Genomic DNA, 24430 nt, shown 5'->3' on the forward strand with positions numbered 1-24430 from the left:
ATTTGCATTTCTCTGATAATTAGTGATGTTGAGCATCTTTCTTGTGCCTATTGGCCATCTGTATGTCTTCTTTGGAAAAATGTCTGTTTAGGTCTTCTGCCCATTTTTTTTATTGCGTTGTTTGTTTTTTTGTTGTTGAGTTGTATGAGCTGTTTGTATATTTTGGAAATTAAGCCTTTGTCAATCACATCATTTACAAATATTTTCTCTCATTCTCTAGGCTGTCTTTTCATTTTGTTTATGGTTTCCTTTGCTGTGCAAAAGCTTGTAAGTTTGATTATGTTCCATTTGTTTATTTTTGTTTTTATTTCTATTGCCTTGGGAGACTGACCTAAGAAAACATTGGTATGGTTTATACCCGAGAATGTTTTGCCTGTGATCTCTTCTAGGAGTTTTATGGTGTCATATCTTAAGTTTAAGTCTTTAAGCTATTTTGAGTTTATTTTTGTGTATGGTGAGAGGGTGTGTTCTAACTTCATTGATTTACATGCAGCTATCCAACTTTCCCAACACCACTTGCTGAAGAGACTTTCTTTTTTCCATTGTATATTCTTGCCTCCTTTGGTGAAGATTAATTGACCGTGTGGGTTTATTTCTGGGCTGTCTGTTCTGTTCCATTGATATATATGTCTGTTTTTGTGCCAGTACCACTCTGTTTTGATTACTATAGCTTTGTAATATTGTCTGAAGTCTGGGAGGGTTATGCCTCCTGCTTTGTCCTTTTTCTTCAGGATAGCTTTGGCAATTCTGGGTCTTTTGTGGTTCCATATGAATTAGGATTATTTGTTCTACTTCTGTGAAAAATGTCATGGGTAATTTGATAGGGATCACATTAAATCTGTAGAGTGCTTTGAGTAGTATGGCTATTTTAATAATATAAATTCTTCCAATCCAAGAGCATGGGATATTTTTCCATTTGTTTGAATCATTTTCTGTTTCCTTTATTAATGTTTTTCTGGGTGCAATTTTAAAAGTTTTTTTTTCATTTCATTTCTGATGTCATTGTTGGTGCAGAGAAATGCAACTGCTTTCTGTATGTTAATCTCGTATCCTGCTACCCTGATGAATTCATTTATCAGTTCTAGTAATTTTTGTGTGGAGTCTTCAGGGTTTTCTAAATATAGTATATCATCTGCACATAATGACAATTTTATGAGAGGAAAGTTCTTTTTAATGGAGCTAAGACATTTCTCCCATTCTTGCTATATATATATTTGTTTCTCTGGAACAGAGGTTCTGAGGAGACAAATCTTAAACAGACTAAGATGTGTAATTGTGCCTTCAACTACGAAAAACAGGATCAGTGAAATCTCTTTAAAATTTCCCTTGAGTGAGAATACATTCATTACATAAAAGTGGTGCTCTAAGACAGTTGTGTTCTTTCTCTACAGATCAGGGTCTCAGGCAAACATGAGATCTTATACAGAAGGTCAGGCTGTTTACCTTAGAAGAGATTTATTTTTCTTCTTTTTAAAAAATCAGGTAAAAGAATGAAAATAGGGCCTCCCTGGTGGCGCAGTGGTTGAGAGTCCGCCTGCCGATGCAGGGGATACGGGTTCGTGCCCCGGTCTGGGAGGATCCCATATGCCGCAGAGCGGCTGGGCCCGTGAGCCATGGCTGCTGAGCCTGCGCATCCGGAGCCTGTGCTCCGCAACGGGAGAGGCCACAACAGTGAGAGGCCCGCGTACCACAAAAAAAAAAAAAAAAAAAAAAAAGAATGAAAATAGGCCAAACCATTAGTAAGAATTTATGATAGAACTCAAATCCACTGAGTAGTTGTGAAGTAGTTGCCTAGGTGTGTGTGACACTTCAGCCCAGGGTAACATCTTTATGGAGATATGAGTGGTTTTTATTATAAAAAATAACACAGTACATTAATGTATATGTTGAGATCACTATTCAATAATAATCTGATAGCCTTGAGAATAGCTATTTTGATTCTTCTGGTTCTTTATTTGGGCCTATCAAAAGGTTAGTAAAAAGCTTGACTGATTTTAAGAGGTTATTTAATTTGCAACTTAAGACTCTCCTCCATTTTCCTTTGAAAGGTAATTTTAAAAGGAGAAAGGAACCAATCAGAGTATCCATGATAGGAGCAGACAATGAAATTTTGGAAACTAGGCACACCTTTGTCTCTCTTTAGTTACCATGCTAGGATTTTAGGACATTTTTAAGATATAAAGATACAAAAATCTCATTATAGGTAGTACAAGCCATTGTTCTTACAAGTTGGCTGCCCAAAGTGCAATATGAAGAGTATGAAAGGATGATGGTTTGGCTGACTGGTGAAATATTTTTAGGGGCATTACTGGAGATTATTTTTTAAACACCACTGATAAAATAAAACATCCTAAGCCTACTAGTGGATACCTGGTTATGTAATAACATGTTCAGGCACTTAAATATTTACTGAGAACTCTGCAAGGCACACTTAGTCTTACACCAACTTCCCTTTAAAATAATGATACATGGTCACTCTCAACTTACCCTTGATATTTTCAAAATTAGAATAATTTTTTAGAATTATTTGTTTATCTATAGATCAAATCAGCTAAAATTATGAACATGATGAAATAAACCTCTACTTTGTATAAATGAAGAAGACAGATGGGCACTTATTTACTGGAAGACTTAAAAGATTCATGTTCTAGCAAACCCTCTGATTCTTTGAAGGCCCAAAACCAGTGTCACAGGAGCTCACTCTGTAAGCAAAGCTCACTGTGTAAGCAAAGGGGCACTGTCAGGGACCATTGTTTATGTAACGGTCAATACGAAAGATTAAGCAGTCCTTAACTGGTTAGCTTTTACTTCAGATTATTTTCTAGAAATGCCTTTTGTATGTCATCTGCAAAAATGTTTGTCTGAAGTCTTCTTCAGAGAAAGGGTTTATCCACTGGGTACTTTGGTATTTTTTCCCCCAGACAGCACTGACTTAGTGTTTCCATCCATACAAGTGTAGACTTTATCACCCCAGCATCTTTTAGACTCAAGGAGACTGAAACATGATATACATTTTTCTAAGGATCCAGGAAATGTTATGTCTCTCCAAAAATAAATATATCTTTTACCACAAAGAGAGTTTGGAAAAGGGATAAAATGTCATTCATGTACCCATAAATAATTAATTGAGGTACTCCTATGTAGGCACTCTTACTAGGTGTTATGAGGGACAGAGGTGGCTGCAAAGATAAGCCAGGTACGGACCCTGACCACAAGGAATTCACACGGTGCTTAGGATGACAAGGTACAGATATGTAAATAATTATGGTACAAGATAATTGGATATGGTTCAGGATTATGATTCATAGTGAGGTACATAAAGACTCCTAACAAATTTCACCAGAAGAAGTGATCAACTTTAAAAACTTGTGCATCAGCAATTTCATTCATTACTTCATTTTGAATCCCAGAGCCCCAGTGGAAGTCTTTCTGAGGGAGACCATCTGAGTGTAATAAAAATTGAGGGAGACCATCTGAGTGTAATACAAATTGCTATCAAAGAATCCCTAATAGAAAGTATTCAAAGTGTGGCAGCTCTTTGGTACCAGAGCGGCCACCAAGATACAAAAATACCCATCTGCATGGCTACCTGTAGTCCTGAGAGGTCTCTTCTAGATAGGGCTGTCAAGACACCTGGGTTGTGATTGTCGTGAATTTATGGGGCGCGGCAGCTTTAAAAGCATGTTTCCATCCATTATCTGTTAATTATTTTCTCGGAGCATAGGATGGCACCATGCAAAGGGCATCCAGGACACCAGGGTTCTAATTCTGCTCACTGGCTCTGATGTAAAATAAAGGGTTTGGTCATCAGATTCTCTTCAAGGTTCCTCAGGTAGCTAGGTGGGTGGGGCAAATTTTATTATCATCACGTTATAGATAGGGAAACTCAGGTCAGGAGCACCTGAGGGGCTTGCCCAAGGTCTCAGATAATAATTGATATCCAATACTTGAGATTAGACACCTGGCCTATAAGGACAAAGCATTTTCTACTATATCATGCTCATAACCACACCTAACATTTGTGGGCAGGAGGACAGATAGAGGCACACATAGCATTACTCTTAAGTATTTCAGTTACAAATCAGGATAACACACTGTTAAAATATGATCTATCCTCCCACCTTGACAGATACTTCTTTGCAAGACCTGGATGGTCAGGTGTGAACCACGAATTATTGGACTCCTCCAAGGGCCAGGCTGGAAGTGTCAGGGAAGGGAAAGCTGACTAGAAGGGACCCCTTTTCCTGCACTTAAGCAGGGCCCAAAGTGCCTGGGAGGTCCTAGCACCATCCACACTCCAACAGAGACCCATTCCTGCACACAGGGGTGCGTTCAGAGGTCCAAGCAGATCCTAGAAGAGGGTTTGGTACTATTTGGGTAGAGGATTCCAGAATTCTGACTACTGGGGGCATGGTCTGGAAGAGGGTTCAAGCTCCTTGACCCTGTAGGAAGGGGCACTGTCAGAAGAGAGTCAGAGGGTGGGCAGAGGTCCCTCTTGCTTGGGTTTAAGAGCCTGTCTGATCATACTACCTCAAGATTCAACCTAAGAAAGAGTAAAATCTGGGAACTTTCTTGTGAGAAGGTAGTATTGCCTAATGGTTACAAGACCAGGTTCTGCAGCCAAACACCTGAGTCGGGATCCTAGCGTAGCCACTCATTAGCTGAGAAATCTTAGGCCAGTTACTGAACATCTTAGGGCCTCAGTTTCCTCATCCTTAAAATAGGTATAATAATTATTTTTACGAGGAGTAAATAAGATAGCACATGTAAAACGCCTAACAGACATTAAACGCTGGGTAAATGTGAGGTTCTCTCCATCCATATTAGGTGAATTTGCCTTGAAAGGTTTCTGGAGAATTGTATAAGCATAACTATAGCCAAGCACTGTGATAACCCCTCTCTCCACTAAATAGCGGGGCCAGGCGCAGGAATGGGCTCCACCTACCCCACCCAAGGCGTTGGCTGCTGCCCGAGACCCGCCGGGTCCCTTGGCCAAGACTTCACGCTGCAGCCGCGCATACTACAAGCTACGGCAGGGGGTTCAGAGAAGGTTAACTGGCAAACGTAGCCCTGAGTCACGGCAGGACTAAGGCAGTGAAACCAAGCGTTAGCACATTGCTTGATTTATTCCTCCAGTGCGGACGGTTAAACCAGTGGGAAGTGGCGTCGACAGGATATGGAGCCAGGATTGAAGCAGCTTGGTACCCTCCCAACCCCTTCGCCCTGGGGCTCACGCTAGTATCGCTTAGTCTTTTGACAGGTCTTGACATCTCTCCTTCGCGAGGAAGGAGAGAGACCCGGAACAAGTCAAGGCATCTCCCTGGTACCTCCCGTGAGTGCGAGCCGAGCCCAGTCTTGCGAATGCCCGCCCCAAAGCAGAGACGTTTTCTAAAGGCAAGCCTGGGCATTCCCCCACCCCACCGGGTGAGCTGAATTCAGTGGCTCATTTCCACATCCTAGCCCCTCCCCCCAAAAAAACAAACAAACAAACAAACAAAAAACCCTTGCAAACTTTGTTGTTTCTTGAGGACCAAGAACTGTAACCAGCTCCCTTTAATGGACAGTCGTGACTGGGCACCAAAAAGTCAGACTCTCTTGAAAACACCAACAAAGGACTATATTTAGCTCTGAGCTCTCCGCCTAAATTCCTTATTTTTTCACTCATAGCTTCGAAACGACTAGCTTGGGGAAGTGGGAGGAAGGGGGCGGGGGAGCAGCAGAGAAAGAACAGCTGTGCCTCCGCCTCTCAACTCAATCTCTATAAATAACCAATCACGAGCGGAGGCTACTTTTTAGCCAATGAAGCAGCCCAAACTGATAAAACCTTGGCAGTAGCCAATGGGAGAACATTAGAGGGTGTGCGATTTGCGCCCCGGGGCCAATGGGTCCTGAGTCTGGGAGAGGTAATCTGAGCTGGAGTGTGGGTGTGTGGTGCACAAGCTTCCTACTTCCAAGCCCCAAAACCTGCTCTGCCCACTGAGCATGCCCTGACTAGCTGCGGGCGCTGCCGCCCCGCTTCTGGATCGGGCTGTGATCCGCTCTCCGGGTTTTGGCCCCAGCCGAGTGGGGAGGTGGGTGGGGCCCGCCGAGTCCCAGCCCGGAGACCGCTGTGGTCACTAGACGCTGCACCTTCCCTCGTTGGGGACAGGGTTTCAGATACAGTGTTCCTCTTTTCTTTGTCCGAGGGATGAAGTATGAGAAGAGTCGGCCAGAGAAGGCCGGGTAGAAAGGGCCGCGCCTTGAGTGGGGGAAGATGCTCTGCTAGCCAGTCACACCCCCAAATGTCCTTTGGGTCTCGGTCCCGGGATGCACACCAGCCGGCAGGCCGGGGAGTGGAGTCCACGAGCTTTGGATAAAGGGAGGCGGCAAGAGGCCAGCCCACCCCAACCCCGGGGTGGCCCGCCGCGCCCACCCGCTTCTCGCAGAGCCGGGGCCCCTATGCACTAACCCCAAAGCCGCGAAAGAAGGCGGTCTTCGTCCTCCCACTGGCGCTCTCCCAGCCGGTCTCTAAACACCCACACACACCTTCCCCCCGCCACACACGCACACATTTCTTTTCCAGCTCCTAGACTAGCGCCTATCGCGAATCCGCTAGTCCTGAATCAAATCTCGAGCCCCACCCACAGCCCCACCCCCACCCGGCCCCCCGGAAAACCAGGAGCGTGGGATCCGGCGGGCGCGGCCGGCGGCGGCGCACTGGGCATGCTCGCCGGGGCGGGGAGAGCTGGGCTGCGCGCGGCGAGTAGGAAGCCCTCGCCCCGCGGAGGCTGCGGGAGAGAGCTCGATGGGCCGCGGCGGTGGGCGCACGATCTGCGGGGACTCATGCCACGCGCGTCCTGGCCCGGCGCGCAATTAGCAGCCGCCTCCGCAGCCCGCCGCCGCCGCCTTCTCGCCTTCCTGGGCTGCAGCGGCGAGAAGCTGCAGTCCTTGCCTCGCACCGGCTGCCGGCATTGTCCTCCCGCTCCGCCGCCCAGGCTGCGGCTGCCGCCGTGGGCTGCTGCGGGGCCCCGGACCCGCGCCGCAGGGACGCGCTGCCGCCGCCGGTCGGCCCCCGGTCCCCGCTTGGTGATTTCCGCGCCCTGCGCTCCTCTGCCATCCTCTCCTTAGTTTTTCCTGCGGAGCTGAGGACGGGGAGAAGTCCAGCCGCCAAGCCTAGCCTTCCTCCGGCGTGCAGCCCCGACGGGGCCGCGGTAGGCGCGGCAGGAGCGCCGACGGAGCCATGAGAGAGTACAAAGTGGTGGTGCTGGGCTCGGGCGGCGTGGGCAAGTCCGCGCTCACCGTGCAGTTCGTGACCGGCTCCTTCATCGAGAAGTACGACCCCACCATCGAGGACTTCTACCGCAAAGAGATTGAGGTGGACTCGTCGCCGTCGGTGCTGGAGATTCTGGACACGGCGGGCACGGAGCAGTTCGCGTCCATGCGGGACCTGTACATCAAGAATGGCCAGGGCTTCATCCTCGTCTACAGCCTTGTTAACCAGCAGAGCTTCCAGGACATCAAGCCCATGCGGGACCAGATCATCCGCGTGAAGCGGTACGAGCGCGTGCCCATGATCCTGGTGGGCAACAAGGTGGACCTGGAGGGCGAGCGCGAGGTTTCGTTCGGCGAGGGCAAGGCCCTGGCCGAGGAGTGGAGCTGCCCCTTCATGGAGACGTCGGCCAAAAACAAAGCCTCGGTGGACGAGCTGTTCGCCGAGATCGTGAGGCAGATGAACTACGCGGCTCAGCCCAACGGCGACGAGGGCTGCTGCTCGGCCTGCGTGATCCTCTGAGGCGCCCGCGGCTGCCGCGCGCCGGCCGCGCTCTGCGCACAAAAGCCAAACGCACCTGACTCTTCTAAATGTGATTTCTCTTCTTGCTTTGAGATTGGAGACGACTTTGCATCAGCCGGGGTGTCCCGGGAGCCCGGCTGGCCGCCGTGGCCGCGTCCCCTTCCTCTGCCCCGTGTCCGAGGGGGTGTTCCGTCATGACCATCCGAGACCCGGTGGAAATGTGGCTCTTTGCAGCATGTACGTTTCTCATTGATTTTGGTTGACGCATATTTCCCCATTGAAGCAGCCGTTGCGGCGCAGTATGGCAGCTTGACACCGGCAAGCGAAAGTTTCAGCCTGGAAAAAAAAATGGGGTGGGGGAGGAAGAGGATGGGGAGAAGGTGGAAAAGGGGGAATTCTTTTTTTTTTTTTTTTTTCAACAACCGTTTTTCTAGTTCCAAGTTTTAAATACACGGAAGGAAGTCCGGGAGAACCAAATGAAGGAGCAGGATGAGAGGAAGAAACTTTTGTTTTTTCCTTGTTTTCCAGGAGTAGCTGGAAATTAAGATCGGGTTCCTTTTCTGCCAGCTTGGAAGGGCAACCCCGTGACTGCGATTCTGAGGATGTCTATGCAAAGTTGGATTCTTGTTACAGTATATCCAATCTGAAGTATTGCACATCTGAACTGGGACTGTTAACACTGATGCCAATACAGTGTGGGGTGCCAGAAAGTGTCTGCTGATATTTGTGGAAAAAAAAAATCTATTTTGTTTACCTACTGTATCAAAGGGGAGTCTGGGGGAGAACGGTAGTATTTTTTTTTTAATCAGCTGTGAAAAAAATGTTACAGATCTGCACATTTTTGTGTGTACTGTTGTGTGTGTGTGTGTGTTTGTTTGGTTTTTTAGATTTAGCTTTTTTGTTCTTATTGGTTGGCAGTAACAAGGTGTTGATGACTAGCTCTTTAAAATACAGTACAAGGACTTCACAAATGTGATTCAGGGCCCCCAGCACCCCTGTGTCTGCAGAGTGCCTTCAAAACTCAGCTGTTCCAGCCGGTGCCAACCTGTGAACTTCCCACCAGATCCCAGAATCTGCTATTCCCCCCAAACCACTTCCCAGTTTACTTTCAGTAATCTTCCTGAAGGAGCCAGGACAATAGGGCCTGTTGTTTGGTGAATTTCTTTTATTATTTCCTTTAAAATGTAATTTACTTGTCTTGCAATGTTTTTTTTTTCTTTTTTAATTTTTTTGCTTCATTTTGTTTCAATGTTCAGGTATTTAGCTCCCCTTTTATATAATTTTTTTTTTTTAATGTTTGGTTTTCTGTTACAGGGTGTTCCTCCAGAAGCAAAGAGCAAAATTTTACTGTTGTGATGTACTGAGAGAATTCTAACAATTTGTAATTTCTAATTCCAGACACACGTTTAATCATTGTCTCTTCATTTTAAGATTTTTAATACAAACATCATTTTTAAAGAAACAAATCCAAACTATTGTTTGTGTTTCTGTGTTTCATATTCAGTGATTTAATACAGTATCCTGATTGAGGTGAACAGGGGCAGGTACATGGTGCCCTCAAGAGTGGTTTGTAGAATTTTGAAGAGAGAAGTGTCTCAGTGACAAGTTGGGTGACGTTCTCCCAACTCCTTAAATAATGGAAAAAAATCATCAAGGTCTAGGAAGCCCTGGGGTATGGTGATAACCCTCTGACTATAAGATGAGCTGGATATTGAATCTGTTCTGCTGACTTGGAGCAGTTTATTTCTCTAGGGGAGAAACCAACTGCTAAGACTGCCTTAGATCTGGGAGAGTAACCATCCACCTGGTCAGACAGGGTAGTGCTTTTAATTTTCTCTTTTTCTTTTTCTTTCTTCCTTTATTCTTCTTTAGTTTAGTTTTGTTTTGTTTTGTTTAAAACATCTATCCAGTTGAAAGCATGTTTGGGGAAGATGATTTTCAATTCTGAAGTCATACCTTGTAGTGTTTTCTGCAGTACATTTGTATGGGTTGTGGACAGTATCTCAACCCTTTTGAGGCTTTGATTAGGAAATAGATCATTAGATTAAAAAAGAAGAGAAAAAGAAAAAACTAAGACAAGCCTCTTGCTCTCATTACACTGTGCAGTTTGTGGACCATTTTGACCTCATGAAATTTTCCTTCTAACAGCAGGAGGCAGTGTGAGCTTTTCATTTTGTATTTTATTTTTCCTAAGGGCCGCATTACTAATATAGTCTCCATAGAATAAAAGAAGGTGTACAACTGTATATATCAAGAGCACTTGATATATCTTAGGTCCATGAAGTGTAGATGAAGTCTTTTGAAGGGTCTTTTGACAAAGGGATTTATTCTGTTGAGGAAGCCAAAAGAAATTACAGGCCACAGGTTTTTTAAAGCTGTATTAACATATCTTGCCTTAAAATGTTGTGTCCTTTGCCCAGGTGACATCTCAGAATTCCAGCATGGAGGAGGAATAGGGAATTCTGCCTGGGTTTGGTCCTGAGGCCGTTGTTTTCACTCTTGATCTCACTTAAGTTTAGTATCAAACTCAGTTAGAAGGCAATGTATATATGCTAAATATAAAAATTAGGAGAAACTATTCAAACTTAGGCTTTGCAAAGATTCATTCTTGCATTTGTGTAAATTTAGTTGATTCAGTAGATCTAAAGTGTTGAAAATTCTGAAGACATATATCAAGTACTATATAAAGGATTCTTTAAAAGGCATTTAGTGACTGTTTCTTATAGTTTTGTTTTGGTTTTGGGGAAGCCTTTTGACATAAAATGCTGGCAAGTATCTAACTAACTTAAGAAATGTATATACTCCTGACAGGGAATTTTTGAAAATGGGAAATTGGAAATGAAATAGGTTACTGGGTGCATTAATCATCTTCACACAGGATTTAGTCACTTACATGACTAAATTCTTTATAGGTCTGGGATGGCAAGGCAGAAGATTTTAATATACTTTTACTGAATACTGTAAAATAAATGCTTTTTGGATTCTCAATGAAAGCAACTTTGTGTGTACCCCTGGAGCAGGAAAATAGTTTTGAATCTTGTAGCCTTCTCCAATGTTTTCTTGACGAAATTGAGAGAAATTAGAGACATTGTTTTTAAGAATATGTCAGTTTGTTTGGCTAGTAAGAACCCCTTCTAGAATTATGGTGTGAAGAGATAAGAGCGTTTGTTTCCCTGGAGAAGTTGGGCTGACTTAAGAGTGTCAAAGGAAGTGAGAGAGGGAGGGAGGGAGGAGTTTGTTGTAAGGCAATCACCTGTCAAAACAAACTGGGTGGAAAAGAAACCTTTATCTTGGGGAGCAAAAGTTAACTTTTTAACTTGACCCCTGCTGGTTTTTAACAGCTTTTCCTTTTGGTCCCTGACAGTCATCCAAGCTTTATGTCATTTTAAAGGATTATTTTTGTCCTCCTTTTGTAATAGCCTCAGAAAAGTTGAAGGTATCATCAGAAAGTCTAACATTTTTGTATTTGGGAGTTATGGTACAACAATGTCCACCTTAACTGCTGAAATAGACTCCACTGAATCACATTTTAGGGCCAGATCTATTTAGAATTAGAATTCTTTCAGTGTATGAGGCTTTATGCTTCCTGATTTGTTAACCTTTCCTATAGGTGGGAATCCTAAAATGCCCCATTGATTCAAATTATTCAGGTAGTTTTTTTTTCGCCAGCATGTTATTGCACCCCCTTTTGAGTTATATTCCAGTGTTTCTCACAGATGGGATGGGAAAGTGAGAGAACACTATGTAGCAGCTGGTCTTGAGAAATAGATACAAAATGCCTGTACCTTAACTGTTATCAAAGGATCTATTTACTTTTCACAACAGCTAGAATAAGCCCCCTACTTATAAATATGAGGGTTTAATTTGGAGATCACCACTGTGAGTTAAAGTGGTACCAAACATTTGTTGCAGTGTCTACTTAATTGGGAAAACTTGCTAATGTCAATTTTGTCCTTTTGAAAATGTAGCAAAGTTTTAAGTACTGTATAATAGAATATGGTAAGCTTGATTATGATATTTTACTCAGACTACTGGGAATAATTAAATGCATTTAATTGAACATGGTGCTAGTTCTAGAAGATACGTTTGATCTAATTAATGACAGTAGGATTTTGATAGTTGGAGAAGGCTTTAGGGATCATCTAGTCCAGAGGATCTCAAACTTGACCATATATCAAAATCACCTGAAGGTAAAAACAAGTCACGCTAAGCTCTTCCTATAGTTTCTTATTCAGTGCATCTGGATATGACCTCATAATTTTCATTTCTAACAAGTTTCCAGGTAATGCTGATAGAGCTGTTTCAGGGACCACATTTTGAGAACTGATGATGATCTAGTCCAAACTCCAAATGAGTACTGAGAGCTACCTAGATATTTAGGGACACAGACTTAAGACCCATGTCACACATTTAGAGTGCTGCCTACCACAAAGTCATGGAATAATCTTGACTGAATTCTGTAGCTATTGAGGACATATGCCAGTTACACTAAGAATGTTAAACTGTGGAGTGTGAATGGGGAAGCCACATTGCTGGCTGAGTGACCATGTTCACATTAGTATGTGAATAGTTGGGTTCTGGTTTTCAGTATTAATTCAGAAGGTAACGAAAGTGAATAAATGATTAGAATAGGGGCGTGGCCTAAATAATCAGAATCAACATTTTCTCTCAAAAAATTTTTTTTGGAAAATCTTTGATAAAGGGAACACTTTTAAGTATTTGTCTTCTCTTACTTCAAGATTAAAAGGCAAGAATTTTAGTTTTTTATGATTCCTAGTAAGTATTTAAAAAAGTTATATTTGAGAATTTAAATCTTCAGGTCATAGTAGGCACATGTGTGTGTCAATATGTGTGTGTGTGTGTGTGTGTGTGTGTGTGTGTGTGTGTGTGTTAATACATACATTCAGTTTCTTAGCCTTCCCAGGAATCAGTCAATTCAGTGGCATTTAGTTCTATAGTTATCCATCCTGGGACAATGAACAGAATAAAACGGTGCTGTGCATTTGTTTCATTACACGTCTTATCTTTTGGAATGGTGAGTGTTGATCTATTTTGTAAATTGGAGGGGGCAGCTATTTATATTTTTCCTTTGGTATTAAACAGAAATCTCTGAGGAAATGTTTTTCTTAAATTAGAGTAGGAAGTACATGCTTTTTTGTCCAATTGACTAAACTTGCTATTTTTTAAACTAATTACCTGGCAAAATTATGTGTGCCTAAGTTTATCAGAGGTTTGAAGATGTGTGGTTGGTTTATTTGTGGTAATTGTGCAAATACAGCAAAAACATTTTTTTAAAAGTAGAAAATATTGATGCGTTGAGAATACAAGTACCCAAAAAGGCCCAAGATTATTCCTTGATTGTTAAGAAGATGGTTACAGGGACTTCCCTGGCGGTCCAGTGGTTAAAACTTTGCCTTCCAATGCAGGGGACGTGGGTTCAATCCCTGGTCGGGGAGCTAAGAAACCACATGCCTCACAGCCAAAAGACCAAAACATAAAACAGAAACAGTATTGTAACAAATTCAATAAAGACTTTAAAAATGGTCCACATCAAAAAAAATTCCTTTTTTAAAAAAAAGAATACGGTTACAGTGGAAATTGGTAGACATAGGAGAAACTGATTTATTCATTTTTCAGCAAGCATTTATTGAGCATATACTGTTAGCTGTGGTGTAAGGACTAATCCTTAAATAGGCAGAAGCCAGGCAAGAGAGCAATAGTTTTGTGCTTTTATCACCATAAGTTGTGAATAGCATATATTTAACAGTAGGAGTATGTGTGTGTAAAAGCACAGTTACCTGTGCCATCAATTATAATAGAATCCTGTGGGTCTGTCTGGCAGGCAATAGAACAGGTAAAATTTGTTAAAAATTGGAACTTTACTTTGAAAGGTATGTGGATATTGCAAATAAAAATGGATCCCGTGAGGTTTAAGTAACTAAGGGTTGTTTTGTTGCATGTGGAGCTCTGTAGTTTTGTGAATCATTTCCAACTAACTTTTGAGATTAGCTAAAATTGAATATTTAGAAATAAGTCAGCTTACTTTTATTTTCATGTCAAAGGGAGGAGAAATTTGTTCACTTTTTTTTGTATTTTTCTTTTATGAGGAAACAAAAAAGGGAAGGACAATTTAGGTTATACTCTTAAAGAAAGAAGCAACTGTTGGCATAAGGTTATTTTGGGCTCCTCATGTAAAGAAGATTCAGGGTAGAGTACTTCTTTTGAAAAAGATAATCTCCTAAAAATGAGTGTGCCAAAGAATTAAGCTATTTTAAGTTTGCTAAGCTTATAGCTATTTTATACAGAAGCTCTTGTTCTCAAGCCTTTAGTGCTTATTGAAGAAGGCAGCCAGCTCAGAGGAAGAAACGTTGGGCAACAAACTATTTATAAGAAGTAACTATAATAGCAATTATTATAAAACCATATGAACTAAAGGGAGTTGTGATTATTAACCTCCTGCAGTTTGCAAAACGATCTCTAGTGACTTTTGTGTAGAATATCTCATGAATTTAACAACATGCTTTTTAAATGTAAAAAGTCACAGAATTACAGAGAGAATAGTTCATCTGAAAGTACTTCATTGTTTATTTTTTTTAAAAATCTGATTATTACTGAACCATTTATGAGATGAAAATTTATTAGTTTTATAGCTAAAGTAGGGGGTGTTCATGTTTTACATCTGACCATTTATAAAAAGTTTTCAAAATTTGGGTTAACTCATGAACTCAGAGTATTTTAACGTTATTTAATATTTGCATATTAATATAATATTTCAAAAATATTCTTTTTAAAGGCTAACATTATATTGAATTATATCTCTTTCAAGAAAAGAGCCTGTAGAGATCTGTGCTAGTACCAGCATAATTTTATAAGAACATATATATCAATAACATTTAAAAATATATTTTAGATAGTTTTGCATTTACATTTGTGAGTAGGTAAGGAGAATTGCAAGTATATCTTTAAGTTTGATTTCAGCATCATTCAGAATCTGGCCTTGAGGTGGGAGTTCTTTACTCTGAGTTTGGTTACTTTAGCTTTACTTTATCATATTACCTGTTATTTTCCTTTTTTGTATATCATTTCATTTCTCTACTTCAGCTTTATGCAAATGGTTTTCTCTGTCACATATGTAATCCGTATTAATCGATAAAAATAATCTAAGAAATGCTTAACTGATGGCTATATGAATGTGTTTTCCGTGTAATAGTGTAAAGGGAAAAGTATTTTTCACAGTTTGAGGGCCAGACTGAAACAAGGCCAACTAGTTAGAGAAGATTGCCTACTAAACAGATATTACCTTTTGGTGTCGGCATAGCCTTTGCATTTCATTTTTAAAACTGATAAGGGAAGTTTTAAAAAACTGAATTCAATCGTAGGAATATTCATTTTCATATACTTACAAAAGCCTAAAAATATTTCCAGGCCATCTTTTCTTCTTTACTAATCTTTTGCTGAGGTCAGAAAATGAGAAATAACCCATGCGCTCTCTTTGAGAGAATCTTATACCTTGAAAGGCAGGGGCCACAATAAACAAAAACTTAATCTGAAGGGCAAAACTGTTTTTATACATTTTATACATTTTTATACAAACCTGCTTTTATTTTGTCACTGAGGAAGCACAAATAGTAATAAGGGCAAGGGAATATTTTCCCTAATCATTCTGGCAGCGTTCAGCGGGCGGGTTGGGTACTCTGCTGAGGCAGGAGGGTGTGATACAGAGCTGGGAAGGCAGTCACTGCAGGCTGAGGTGCAATCCTTCCTCAGCCCACACCCTCATTCCTGCATTCCTACAATCCTAGAGGATTTCCTGCGTCCAGGTTTGTGATTCATTTTGATGCAGGGTTTACTGAGGCTTAGGGCTGCTGCTGACCAAAGGTGAAGAAGCCTATGGGATGGCGTGATAATGCTACTGTAATAAATTCCACTCTATCTCAGGGTTGCTCAACCTCAGTACTATTAATATTTGGGGCTGGATAATTGTTTTTTGTGGAGCACTGTCTTGTGTGTTTCAGGATGTTTAGCAGCATCCCTGGCCTCTACCCACTAGATGCCAGTAGCACCCCTTCCCATCCCAGTTGTGACAACCAAAAATGTCTGCAGACATTGCCTACCATTTGGGGGCGGGGGGAGTGGGGGGGTTGCGGCTTAACAGCCCCTGGTTGAGAACTATTACTCAACTTGGCTGGTGGATTTGGAGGAGACATAAGCCAGAGGGGAGAGGGGTTGAACCTAGGAGCAGTTAAGATTTTCCTTACTCCAGGAAAGCACTGCAATCAATGCTTCTCTTTTAAAATATCAGTGTTCTCTATTATACTTGGGACAATATCACTTTGATCAGCTCATTAAAACCCACACCTAAGAGAAAATCTCAGGGATTGAGATTTTTTGGCGATTTAATCCAAAAGGTGGGTGTGCTCTGGTTGGGGTGATGAACTCTAATGGTCAGAGCGTACCTCAGGGCATGCTGATAACTAAGTAGAGGGACCTAGAAGGGAGGTCAAGGGCATAAGTGTTGCAGTTTTTTTTTGGGGGGGGGTGCTTAAACCTCCAGTAGGAGACACCTGGAAGGTTTTCAGCCTCACCCAGCTTCCTCCACTCACAGTCTCTTTCCAGTTAATCCAGGCCCCTATTCCCCACCTGGACTCCTCACTTTGGGGTAGAAAGGATGCACTTTATGCATCCCGTCCCTCCTTATTTTCACTTTTGCAATTCCTCCCTCCTTCCCCCTTTCTTCCTTCCTTGTGTCCAGGGCAGACCCATACTGCTTAACTGCACACACCTACCTGCGCCCAGATCACTCTGCCAGGCTGTCAAGGGGGCAGCAGAGGCAGTAGTGATTGCCTCAGTAATGAAGTGCCTCTGGAATCTAGCATTCTCTAGCCAGCGGCAGACAAGCTGTGGCTGCCAACTCCTGAAATACTGCATTAAGGACTATCCTGTTAGCAAGTTCCTGAATGTGGAATTAACTCAATGACCATGGACTTTTACTCGGTCATGATTGTTTTTGTTCTTAAGTTTTAAATGAAACAGATATCTTAAAATCTGTGTAATATACTTCTAAAAGCTTTAAGCAACCAGAGACCCTACCTGGTGGGACAATTGTGGTTCTACATTTCACAGGAGGAACATTTGGAAATCTTTCATTCCTAGTAAGTAGGAGATGTAACAGCTTTGTAACTGAGGGATAACCATCTCCAAGCCTATCAAAAGATTCTAACCTGCTAGAAGAGTCTCTCTAAGAAAGGTAGGCGGTAAATAAAATAATTCTTTATAATAGAAAGGACTGTTTGGTGAAAGTGGATGAGTGATTTGGGTAGCTGAAACTTGCTTCTTAAATTTGAGAACAATCTTGTATTAGGATGGATGGTGTTCATAGATATATTTTATTCTCTGTGGTATCTTTGTATTAAATTGAAATGGAAACATCGGATTTAATTGGTAATGTGATCACAATTAAGATAGAGAAAACAGACTTGGTATATCTAAGTTTCCTGTTTTTCTTAGACTGTTTTCCTCTTTTATAATTATCTGTGCTGTTTTGCAACTTTTTTTTCTTATCTCTAAGTTTCATTGGTTTGGGGGAGTGTTATGTTTTCTTTCTAATTAAAAAGTCTATAATGAGGGAAATAATTCGGTTATGAATCACTGTAGCTAGTAGCCAAGAAAATATATGTATTCATAAATTTAAACAAATAAATTAATTGTGTAGGATGTTTTGCAATGTCATTATTTGCATTTAGCTTTTATAGCTTAGAAGTGATTTCCAGTGCAACATTTTCAGTGGAAATAAAATTCACCCTTTTCTTTGATTAATTACCATTTGACTATAATTCGGAAAAAAAGATAGTAAGTAGTTTTTTTAAAGTACTATCATGAAAGCTCTCCAGTTTATATTTTGTAGCAAAATCACTAACAATTTTCCTTTTTAACTCTTTCCTCAGAGTTATATTTAACTCTTTCCTCAGAAAAGTAGCACTTCATGAATAGAAAAAAAGCATGTATGTGAATTATCGAAAAGTCATATTATAGCTGTTTGGATTTATCATGATGGTGGTGATTTGGCAAAATATTTACCCGCTTAATTACAAGTAATATTGATTTGTATTAGCCTAGGGAAATATCAAAAATACATGCACAATAGGACTAGAGTGCTTTCTCGGTGGAGAATTTTACACATTTCTATGTATAAACACATAGATAACACATCAGAAGTAAATATACAAAAAGTTGGCCTCCTCGAAGGTATTTTTGTTTAGTCATTTTAACATGTTTTTAAGAATTCTGTGATGAAAATTATCAGAATGATAACAGTGTCATTCAGTGAGAATCGCCAGTTTTCATGTTAAAAAATTTTAAGACCACCTAGGTTATCTTTTTATTACTGCCCAAGCCTGGCCCACTTTGACTTTTGAGAACACAGCCTTCGATTTGCCAGAGAATATGAAGGGTTTCTGTAGAAACTCATTGTAGACTCTGAGAATATGAAGAGCCTACAATGAATTCCAAATGGACTTTTAAGTATTACATATCAGAACTTAAATAGATGACAGGAATCTGATTTTAACATTTTTAGTATCGGAATACAAACTTTGTATAGCGTGGGTTTCATTAAGCAGTAAAACATTTAATCATAAGAAATCAGATAATGGCTGTTGTAGAGGAAGTGAGTAAATTTTATAATTGCTATCAATATCATGCCATTGAAATTTCATTCCCTTAATTAAGTTTGTGAAACGGGTATTTTCTTGGCTATTCTTTATGTGAGTTTTAGAGTAAAAATGAAATCTCTGTAAATTTGTTATTTTAAAAATTGATCTTTTGGAGTATTTTTCTCTTGGTATTATTCTTAAAAATACTATAGTTGACCTGAATAGAGTTAAAGCTTTTGCCCCAAATACTAAATTAAGGTTCCCATAGCAACCATAATTTACCCTCTTATATAACTCCCTGTTTCATACCATGGTTAATATATGCAATATAACTCTAACTAACTTTCATCTTTCCTTAGATTAAGTGTTTGGTTTCCAGGACTAGAAGGTGGAGGAACGTGGGGAGTGATGCTGTGTTTGTAGAATCTGCAGATTGAGAACAGGAGGATTGCCAAGTAATAGAAGAAGGATTTACTTAGGATTTCAGTCATGATATTTTACTGTGTTTTGAATCAGAAAAAAACCATATTAAACTGAGCATTTAAATTCATGATGTATATAATATGCATGAAAGAAGTTTCTTAACTGACATTATAGATCTTGAATTAGAATCTCAAAAAATAATTCTCAGAACATTTTTTAACTTACTTGATTAGAATACTGTATTATAAGATGATATACCCTTATTTTATTTTAAGGACGTAGTCTTAAATGCAAACTGTGAAGAATGCATTCATGTAGTCAAGTTAAATATGGAGCACCTAATAACTACTGTACCAAGAATTAGATACCATCTGTGCCGTCACTATATTTAATATGTTCTTACATTGAATTTTACTATTGATTTTCTCCACTAGAAAGTAAGTCTATAAGGTTAAGGGCTCATCCTTTTATCCTCAGTGCCTAGAACAGTGCGTGTCTTGAATCAATAGTATTTGTTGAATCAGTGAATGAACAATTAGTCACAAGGGGAAAGGAAGTAAGTTTGACTACTGCTAAAAATAGGTCACAATAACTAGAAAAGTTGGAATATTTCAAAGTTCTGCATCAATTGCAGGCAAATATTATAGAATGAAATTTGTGGTCTGTTATTTATCAGTTCTTAAATTTATAGCTTGGAAGGGTAGTGCCATTATAGCGTTAATGGGACTTAAATTTTCTGTAAAGTTATCAGAAGCAAAGTTAAAAGAGTTCTAGAACTTTTAGGAAATTAGTATATTGTGTTATAAACCTTTGCCCTGCTCTGCATTGGTTTTCCAAATGCAGGTATGCCTTGGTTTATGCAGTGGATACGATTTGGGAAAAAACTGTATAAAAATTGAATCATATATAAGATACGTAAAAAAACCTTACTATTTAGTGGACCCACCATTGAATCATTCAAAAGCAGATAAATTATTATAGTACAAATAACCACTAGCTAAGAATTTGAATTTGTGTTATCACACACTAGATTTTTATGTTAGAAATTTGTTTCTTAAATTATTTGTTAAATTTGAACACTTAGAATTTTGTTTTTTCCAAATGGCAGGCTCTTATTAAATTTAGTAGTGCTTACCTTAGTCATGCTTGTCTAGATTGTTTCTGCTCTGTGACTTGATTGCTCACCTCTGTGTCTTCCCAGCTTATTTGCTGAAACTCAGGTCTACCAGGACTTAGAGTATTTTTGAATAACCACTCCTAAATGAGAGTTGCTTTCTAAGCAATAGTTTTAACTTTTCAAGAAACTCATAATAAGTTTGAGAGAGAACCTAGAAAGATGGAAACTGGTTTTTCATATTATAGTATTTCACAAATAATTTAATTTCTTTATTATCCTTAAGATTTTTAAGAAGTCCATGATGAGAAGTGCCCTTTAGAAAAAGAATAATAAAAAGGATAAATTATATTGTGCCTAGTAAAGACTGGTAGTAATAAATATTCCCATTTAGAAAAATAGGTTACATATAAATATTATATAGGTTATAAACATGTAAGTGTATCTACTCTATCCTTGTTTCAGACTTCCTGTTACATTTTTAAGAAAATCTTATAATTTATCTAATTCCTTACGCTCAGCAAACACTATAAGCTTTACGTTAGCTCCACAAGCAGGCATCCCTGTGCCCAGTGGGGTTTGCTCTGCGGCAGTGGTTCTCAAAGTAGGGGCCCCAGACCAGCAACATCAGCATCACCTTGTTAAAAATGCAGATTCTCAGGTCCCAACTCAGACCTACTCTATCAGAAACTCTAAGGGTGGGGCTGAACAATGTTTTAATGCACATTCCACATGCTTTTATCCATAATAAAATTTGAGAACCACTGTTCTATGGGATATAGGAAGGAAAACCTGTTATGAATGGTGCCAGTTTTTGTTGGAAAGATAAGACATATACACAAATAACAGTAACAGCAGGGTGACAATGAGAAAAGGGTGGCATTCACCATAAAATAGTCCTAGATAGGACTTGCCTGGTGGCGCAGTGATTAGGAATCTGCCTGCCGATGCAGGGGACACGGGTTTGAGCCCTGGTCCAGGAAGATCCCACACACTGCAAAGCAGCTAAACCTGAGCACCACAACTACTGAGCCTGTGCTCTAGAGCGCACGAGCCACAACTACTGAGCCCGTGAGCCACAACTACTGGGCCTGCATGCCACAACTACTGAAGCCCGCCTGCCTAGAGCCTGTGCTTGGCAACAAGAGAAGCCACCGCAATGAGAAGCTGGTGCACTGCAACAAAGAGTGGACCCCGCTCGCCGCAACTAGAGAAAGCCCACGTGCAGCAACGAAGACCCAAAGCAGCCATAAATAAATTAATTAATTAATTTTAAAAAAATAGTCATAGATAAATTGGAATTGGAATTCGTGAAGAGGAGATTACTGTGGAGCAGATATCCCCAATCATTCATTCATTTATTGAAATATTATAGGTGCTGGGGCTCAGTAAGACATAATCCTTGACTTGACTTATTAAATATAAGTTCATAAATAGGTGATTCTACTTGCTAACTACCTCACAATTAGCAGAAACTTAAGAGATCACATAATCCAACTTGAGAGTGCATCAGAATCATCTGGATGGCTTGTTAAAACACATACTGCTGAAACCCAGTATTCCTAATTCAGTGAGATAGGGTGGGGTGTGGGAAGCAATATTTTTTCTAACAAATTCCCAGGTGGTACTGATGCTGCTTGTCTTCAACTTGAGAATCACTGACATGGTCAGTAACTTCAAGTTAAAGCTGGTAATGCTAGGGCCCAGAAATGTGACTTGCCCAACAAAAGTTAGCTAATGCCTAAGATGGACGTAAAACGAGGTTGCCAATTCCCGGTTCAATAGAACCTCCACTGCAGACTGCCTTTGAGACACCCCTTGAAGAGAGGATGCTTGCTTGACCTCACAGTGATCCTAAGAACAGCTACAGGAGTAAAGAATTGATAACTTGATGATACTTCATCTGATTCTTCTTTATATTGTAACTTCTTATTCCAGAATCAGCCCATGTTCATGACATCTACAGTCTCAATTTGGAAGCACCAAGCATTCTGTTTTGTGTATGGGGATCTGATCTTTATATAAAAGTAACATTTGAATCACAATATCATTTCAAAAAGGCAGTTCTGAAACTTACTAATATTATCTTCCTGATAATAGGGGCTTCTCAGGACAAAAGATCTTCTATTACAAAAACACTTTCCTCTGTAGTAGCTCTCTGTTAGATGACTGGTTGTGGAGCTAACAAAAAACTTACCATCTTCATTGAGAGTAAGGAATGAATATATGTACTGGGAGACAATGAATGGAATGGAGATAATTCGCCGTGCGTTCTTTGCTGATAATTCACTTCTCTTTCAGAAGCATGTGTGCTTTATCCATAGATCCACTATTAATTTCTCTAATTCTGTAAATTAGAGAAAATATATTCATCTCCTTTTAAGTGGTGATAAAGATAGATTTTCCCCAAATTTAATTAATCTGCTTTGCATTCTTGAACAATTGTATGAAAAACTCAGACCTCTCAGTACAAATCATGTAATTGTGTTTTAAGAGATAATGTGGGAAAATCAGGCATGGATGAAAATGATATAATCTGAATTGTACTATGACTTCCTCTGAAAATTTCAAAATCTATTTTTAATTGCCTTCATTGTAAATTGAGTCTTGTAAGAAAACTATTTTGATGACCTGAAGGCTAGCACTGAGGAAGAACTAGAAATGAAGAAGAGGCATAGCAGCCAGCCGGTATCTTAGCCTCAGTAGATGAATCTTGTGGATACTGGAGGGATGATTTACTTAATCCCATTGTGACGAATGGCCTATAAAGGGATGAGAGCATGTTTTAGACACTTATTTCATATATATATATTAGTATATAATACTAATTTACTACCACTGAATCAATGTTAGCACATAAAGGATAGGGGGAGTATCTGTCTCCACTTCTCTGTAGTTAATCTCGTCTTTCTCCCATTTTGTCAAATAGGGTATAAAAAATGTTCAGACTCCAACGCAGTTAAATCTTAGGCACTTTCACTTGTCACAGTCATCATCCAGTCTCCCAAATTAAAGAACAGCTGTTCAGATTCTCTTGGGTAGGACATGATGAGCCTTATTTCCTACTTCCTGTGGAGCTCAGTTTGAACTATTTCTGATTCTCTAGAACTTCAAGTAATCATTCACTCTTTAAAAGGAGACAAAAACTCAATATTAGTTTCTTGAGTAATTTGGATGACCATTTATTGCTTTCATCCTGAAAACAACTGGTTTATTTTGTTCCTAAATATAGCATTCTTACAATTACATGAAAAAGTTTACTTAGTATACCTGTATTGTATTGTGTTGTTAGAAATAGCATAAAGTTGTTTCTTCCCCCATGAAATAAAGCCAGATAATTGTGTCACCTCTTTTTTTTTTTTTTTTCTTTTTTTGGCAGTACGTGGGCCTCTCACTGTTGTGGCCTCCCCCGTTGCGGAGCACAGGCTCCAGACGCGCAGGCTCAGCAGTCATGGCTCACAGGCCCAGCCGCTCCACGGCATGTGGGATCCTCCCGGACCAGGGCACGAACCCGTGTCCCCTGCATCGGCAGGCGGACTCTCAACCACTGCGCCACCAGGGAAGCCCACCTCTTTCTTTTTTAAATTAATTTTATTAATTTTTTTGGCCATGCCATGCAGCTTATGGGATTTTAGTTCCCCGACCAGGGATTGAACCCAGGCCCTCAGCCGTGAGAGTGTGTAGTCCTAACCATTGGACTGCCAGGGAATTCCCTGTGTCACCTCTTTATTAATTAAGAGTTTAATGCCTTCAATAATCCCACTTAGGTAGAAATCTGTTTTCTAATATAATTGACTCAGTTTCCTGAAATTGGCTTCTTGGGCTCAAAAAAGAAAAAGTGAAGGTTGAGTGAAAGAGAAGAGATATTTTAAACTAAGGGTGAAATATCTGGAATAGATTTTTTTTCTCCTACCTACTTCTCCTAGAAGTGGAGGCTTATGGGAAATTACAGTTCTAAAGGGACTTTCAGCTCTGAATTCTTAGTTTTAAGTATGTATATAGAGTAACTTCATCACTGAATCAACTTAATTTCATTAGTGATAAGATCTAAGAATTAGATGTTTCTAATATTAGTGTACTAGATTGTTTTACCATCACAGCTCAGAATTTAATATGCACGTAAATCACCCTCGGATATTACTAAAATGCAAGTTCTTACTGAGTGGGTCTGAGATTCTGAGATTCTGACAAGCTCGGTGATGATGCAGATGCTACTGGCCATGGACCTCACTTTGAGCATCTGGGGTATGAACAATGCAACACATAATTGAGTTTTATAACTATACATCTTGTTCTCTTTCCTATCATTTTTGATTCACATGCAGGCAACTTCTCAAGATAAAATAATGTCTCTAGAGTTCAAGGGTTTCATTGTAGAAAAAAAGCATAAAAAATTGTTCTTCAAGGTAAAGAATTTGGACTTAAGATGGGATATATTTTTTTTCAATAATGGAAACAAGATAGTAAAAT

The 24430-nt window shown here is 40.1% G+C and overlaps 1 protein-coding gene across 1 annotated transcript; it reads left to right on the forward strand.

Annotated features, from left to right (window-relative positions):
* Window positions 1–7219: 7219 nt before the first annotated feature.
* On the forward strand, window positions 7220–7816 carry RAP2B (RAP2B, member of RAS oncogene family; the record flags this gene model as incomplete). Its single annotated transcript, XM_079705611.1, has 1 exon — window positions 7220–7816. One exon carries the CDS (start codon window positions 7220–7222, stop codon window positions 7769–7771), a length of 552 nt encoding a protein of 183 aa, XP_079561737.1. The 3' UTR covers window positions 7772–7816.
* Window positions 7817–24430: the final 16614 nt, after the last annotated feature.

This window comes from Hyperoodon ampullatus, assembly GCF_949752795.1.
Source record: "Hyperoodon ampullatus genome assembly, chromosome: 5".
Lineage (NCBI taxonomy): Eukaryota > Metazoa > Chordata > Mammalia > Artiodactyla > Ziphiidae > Hyperoodon > Hyperoodon ampullatus.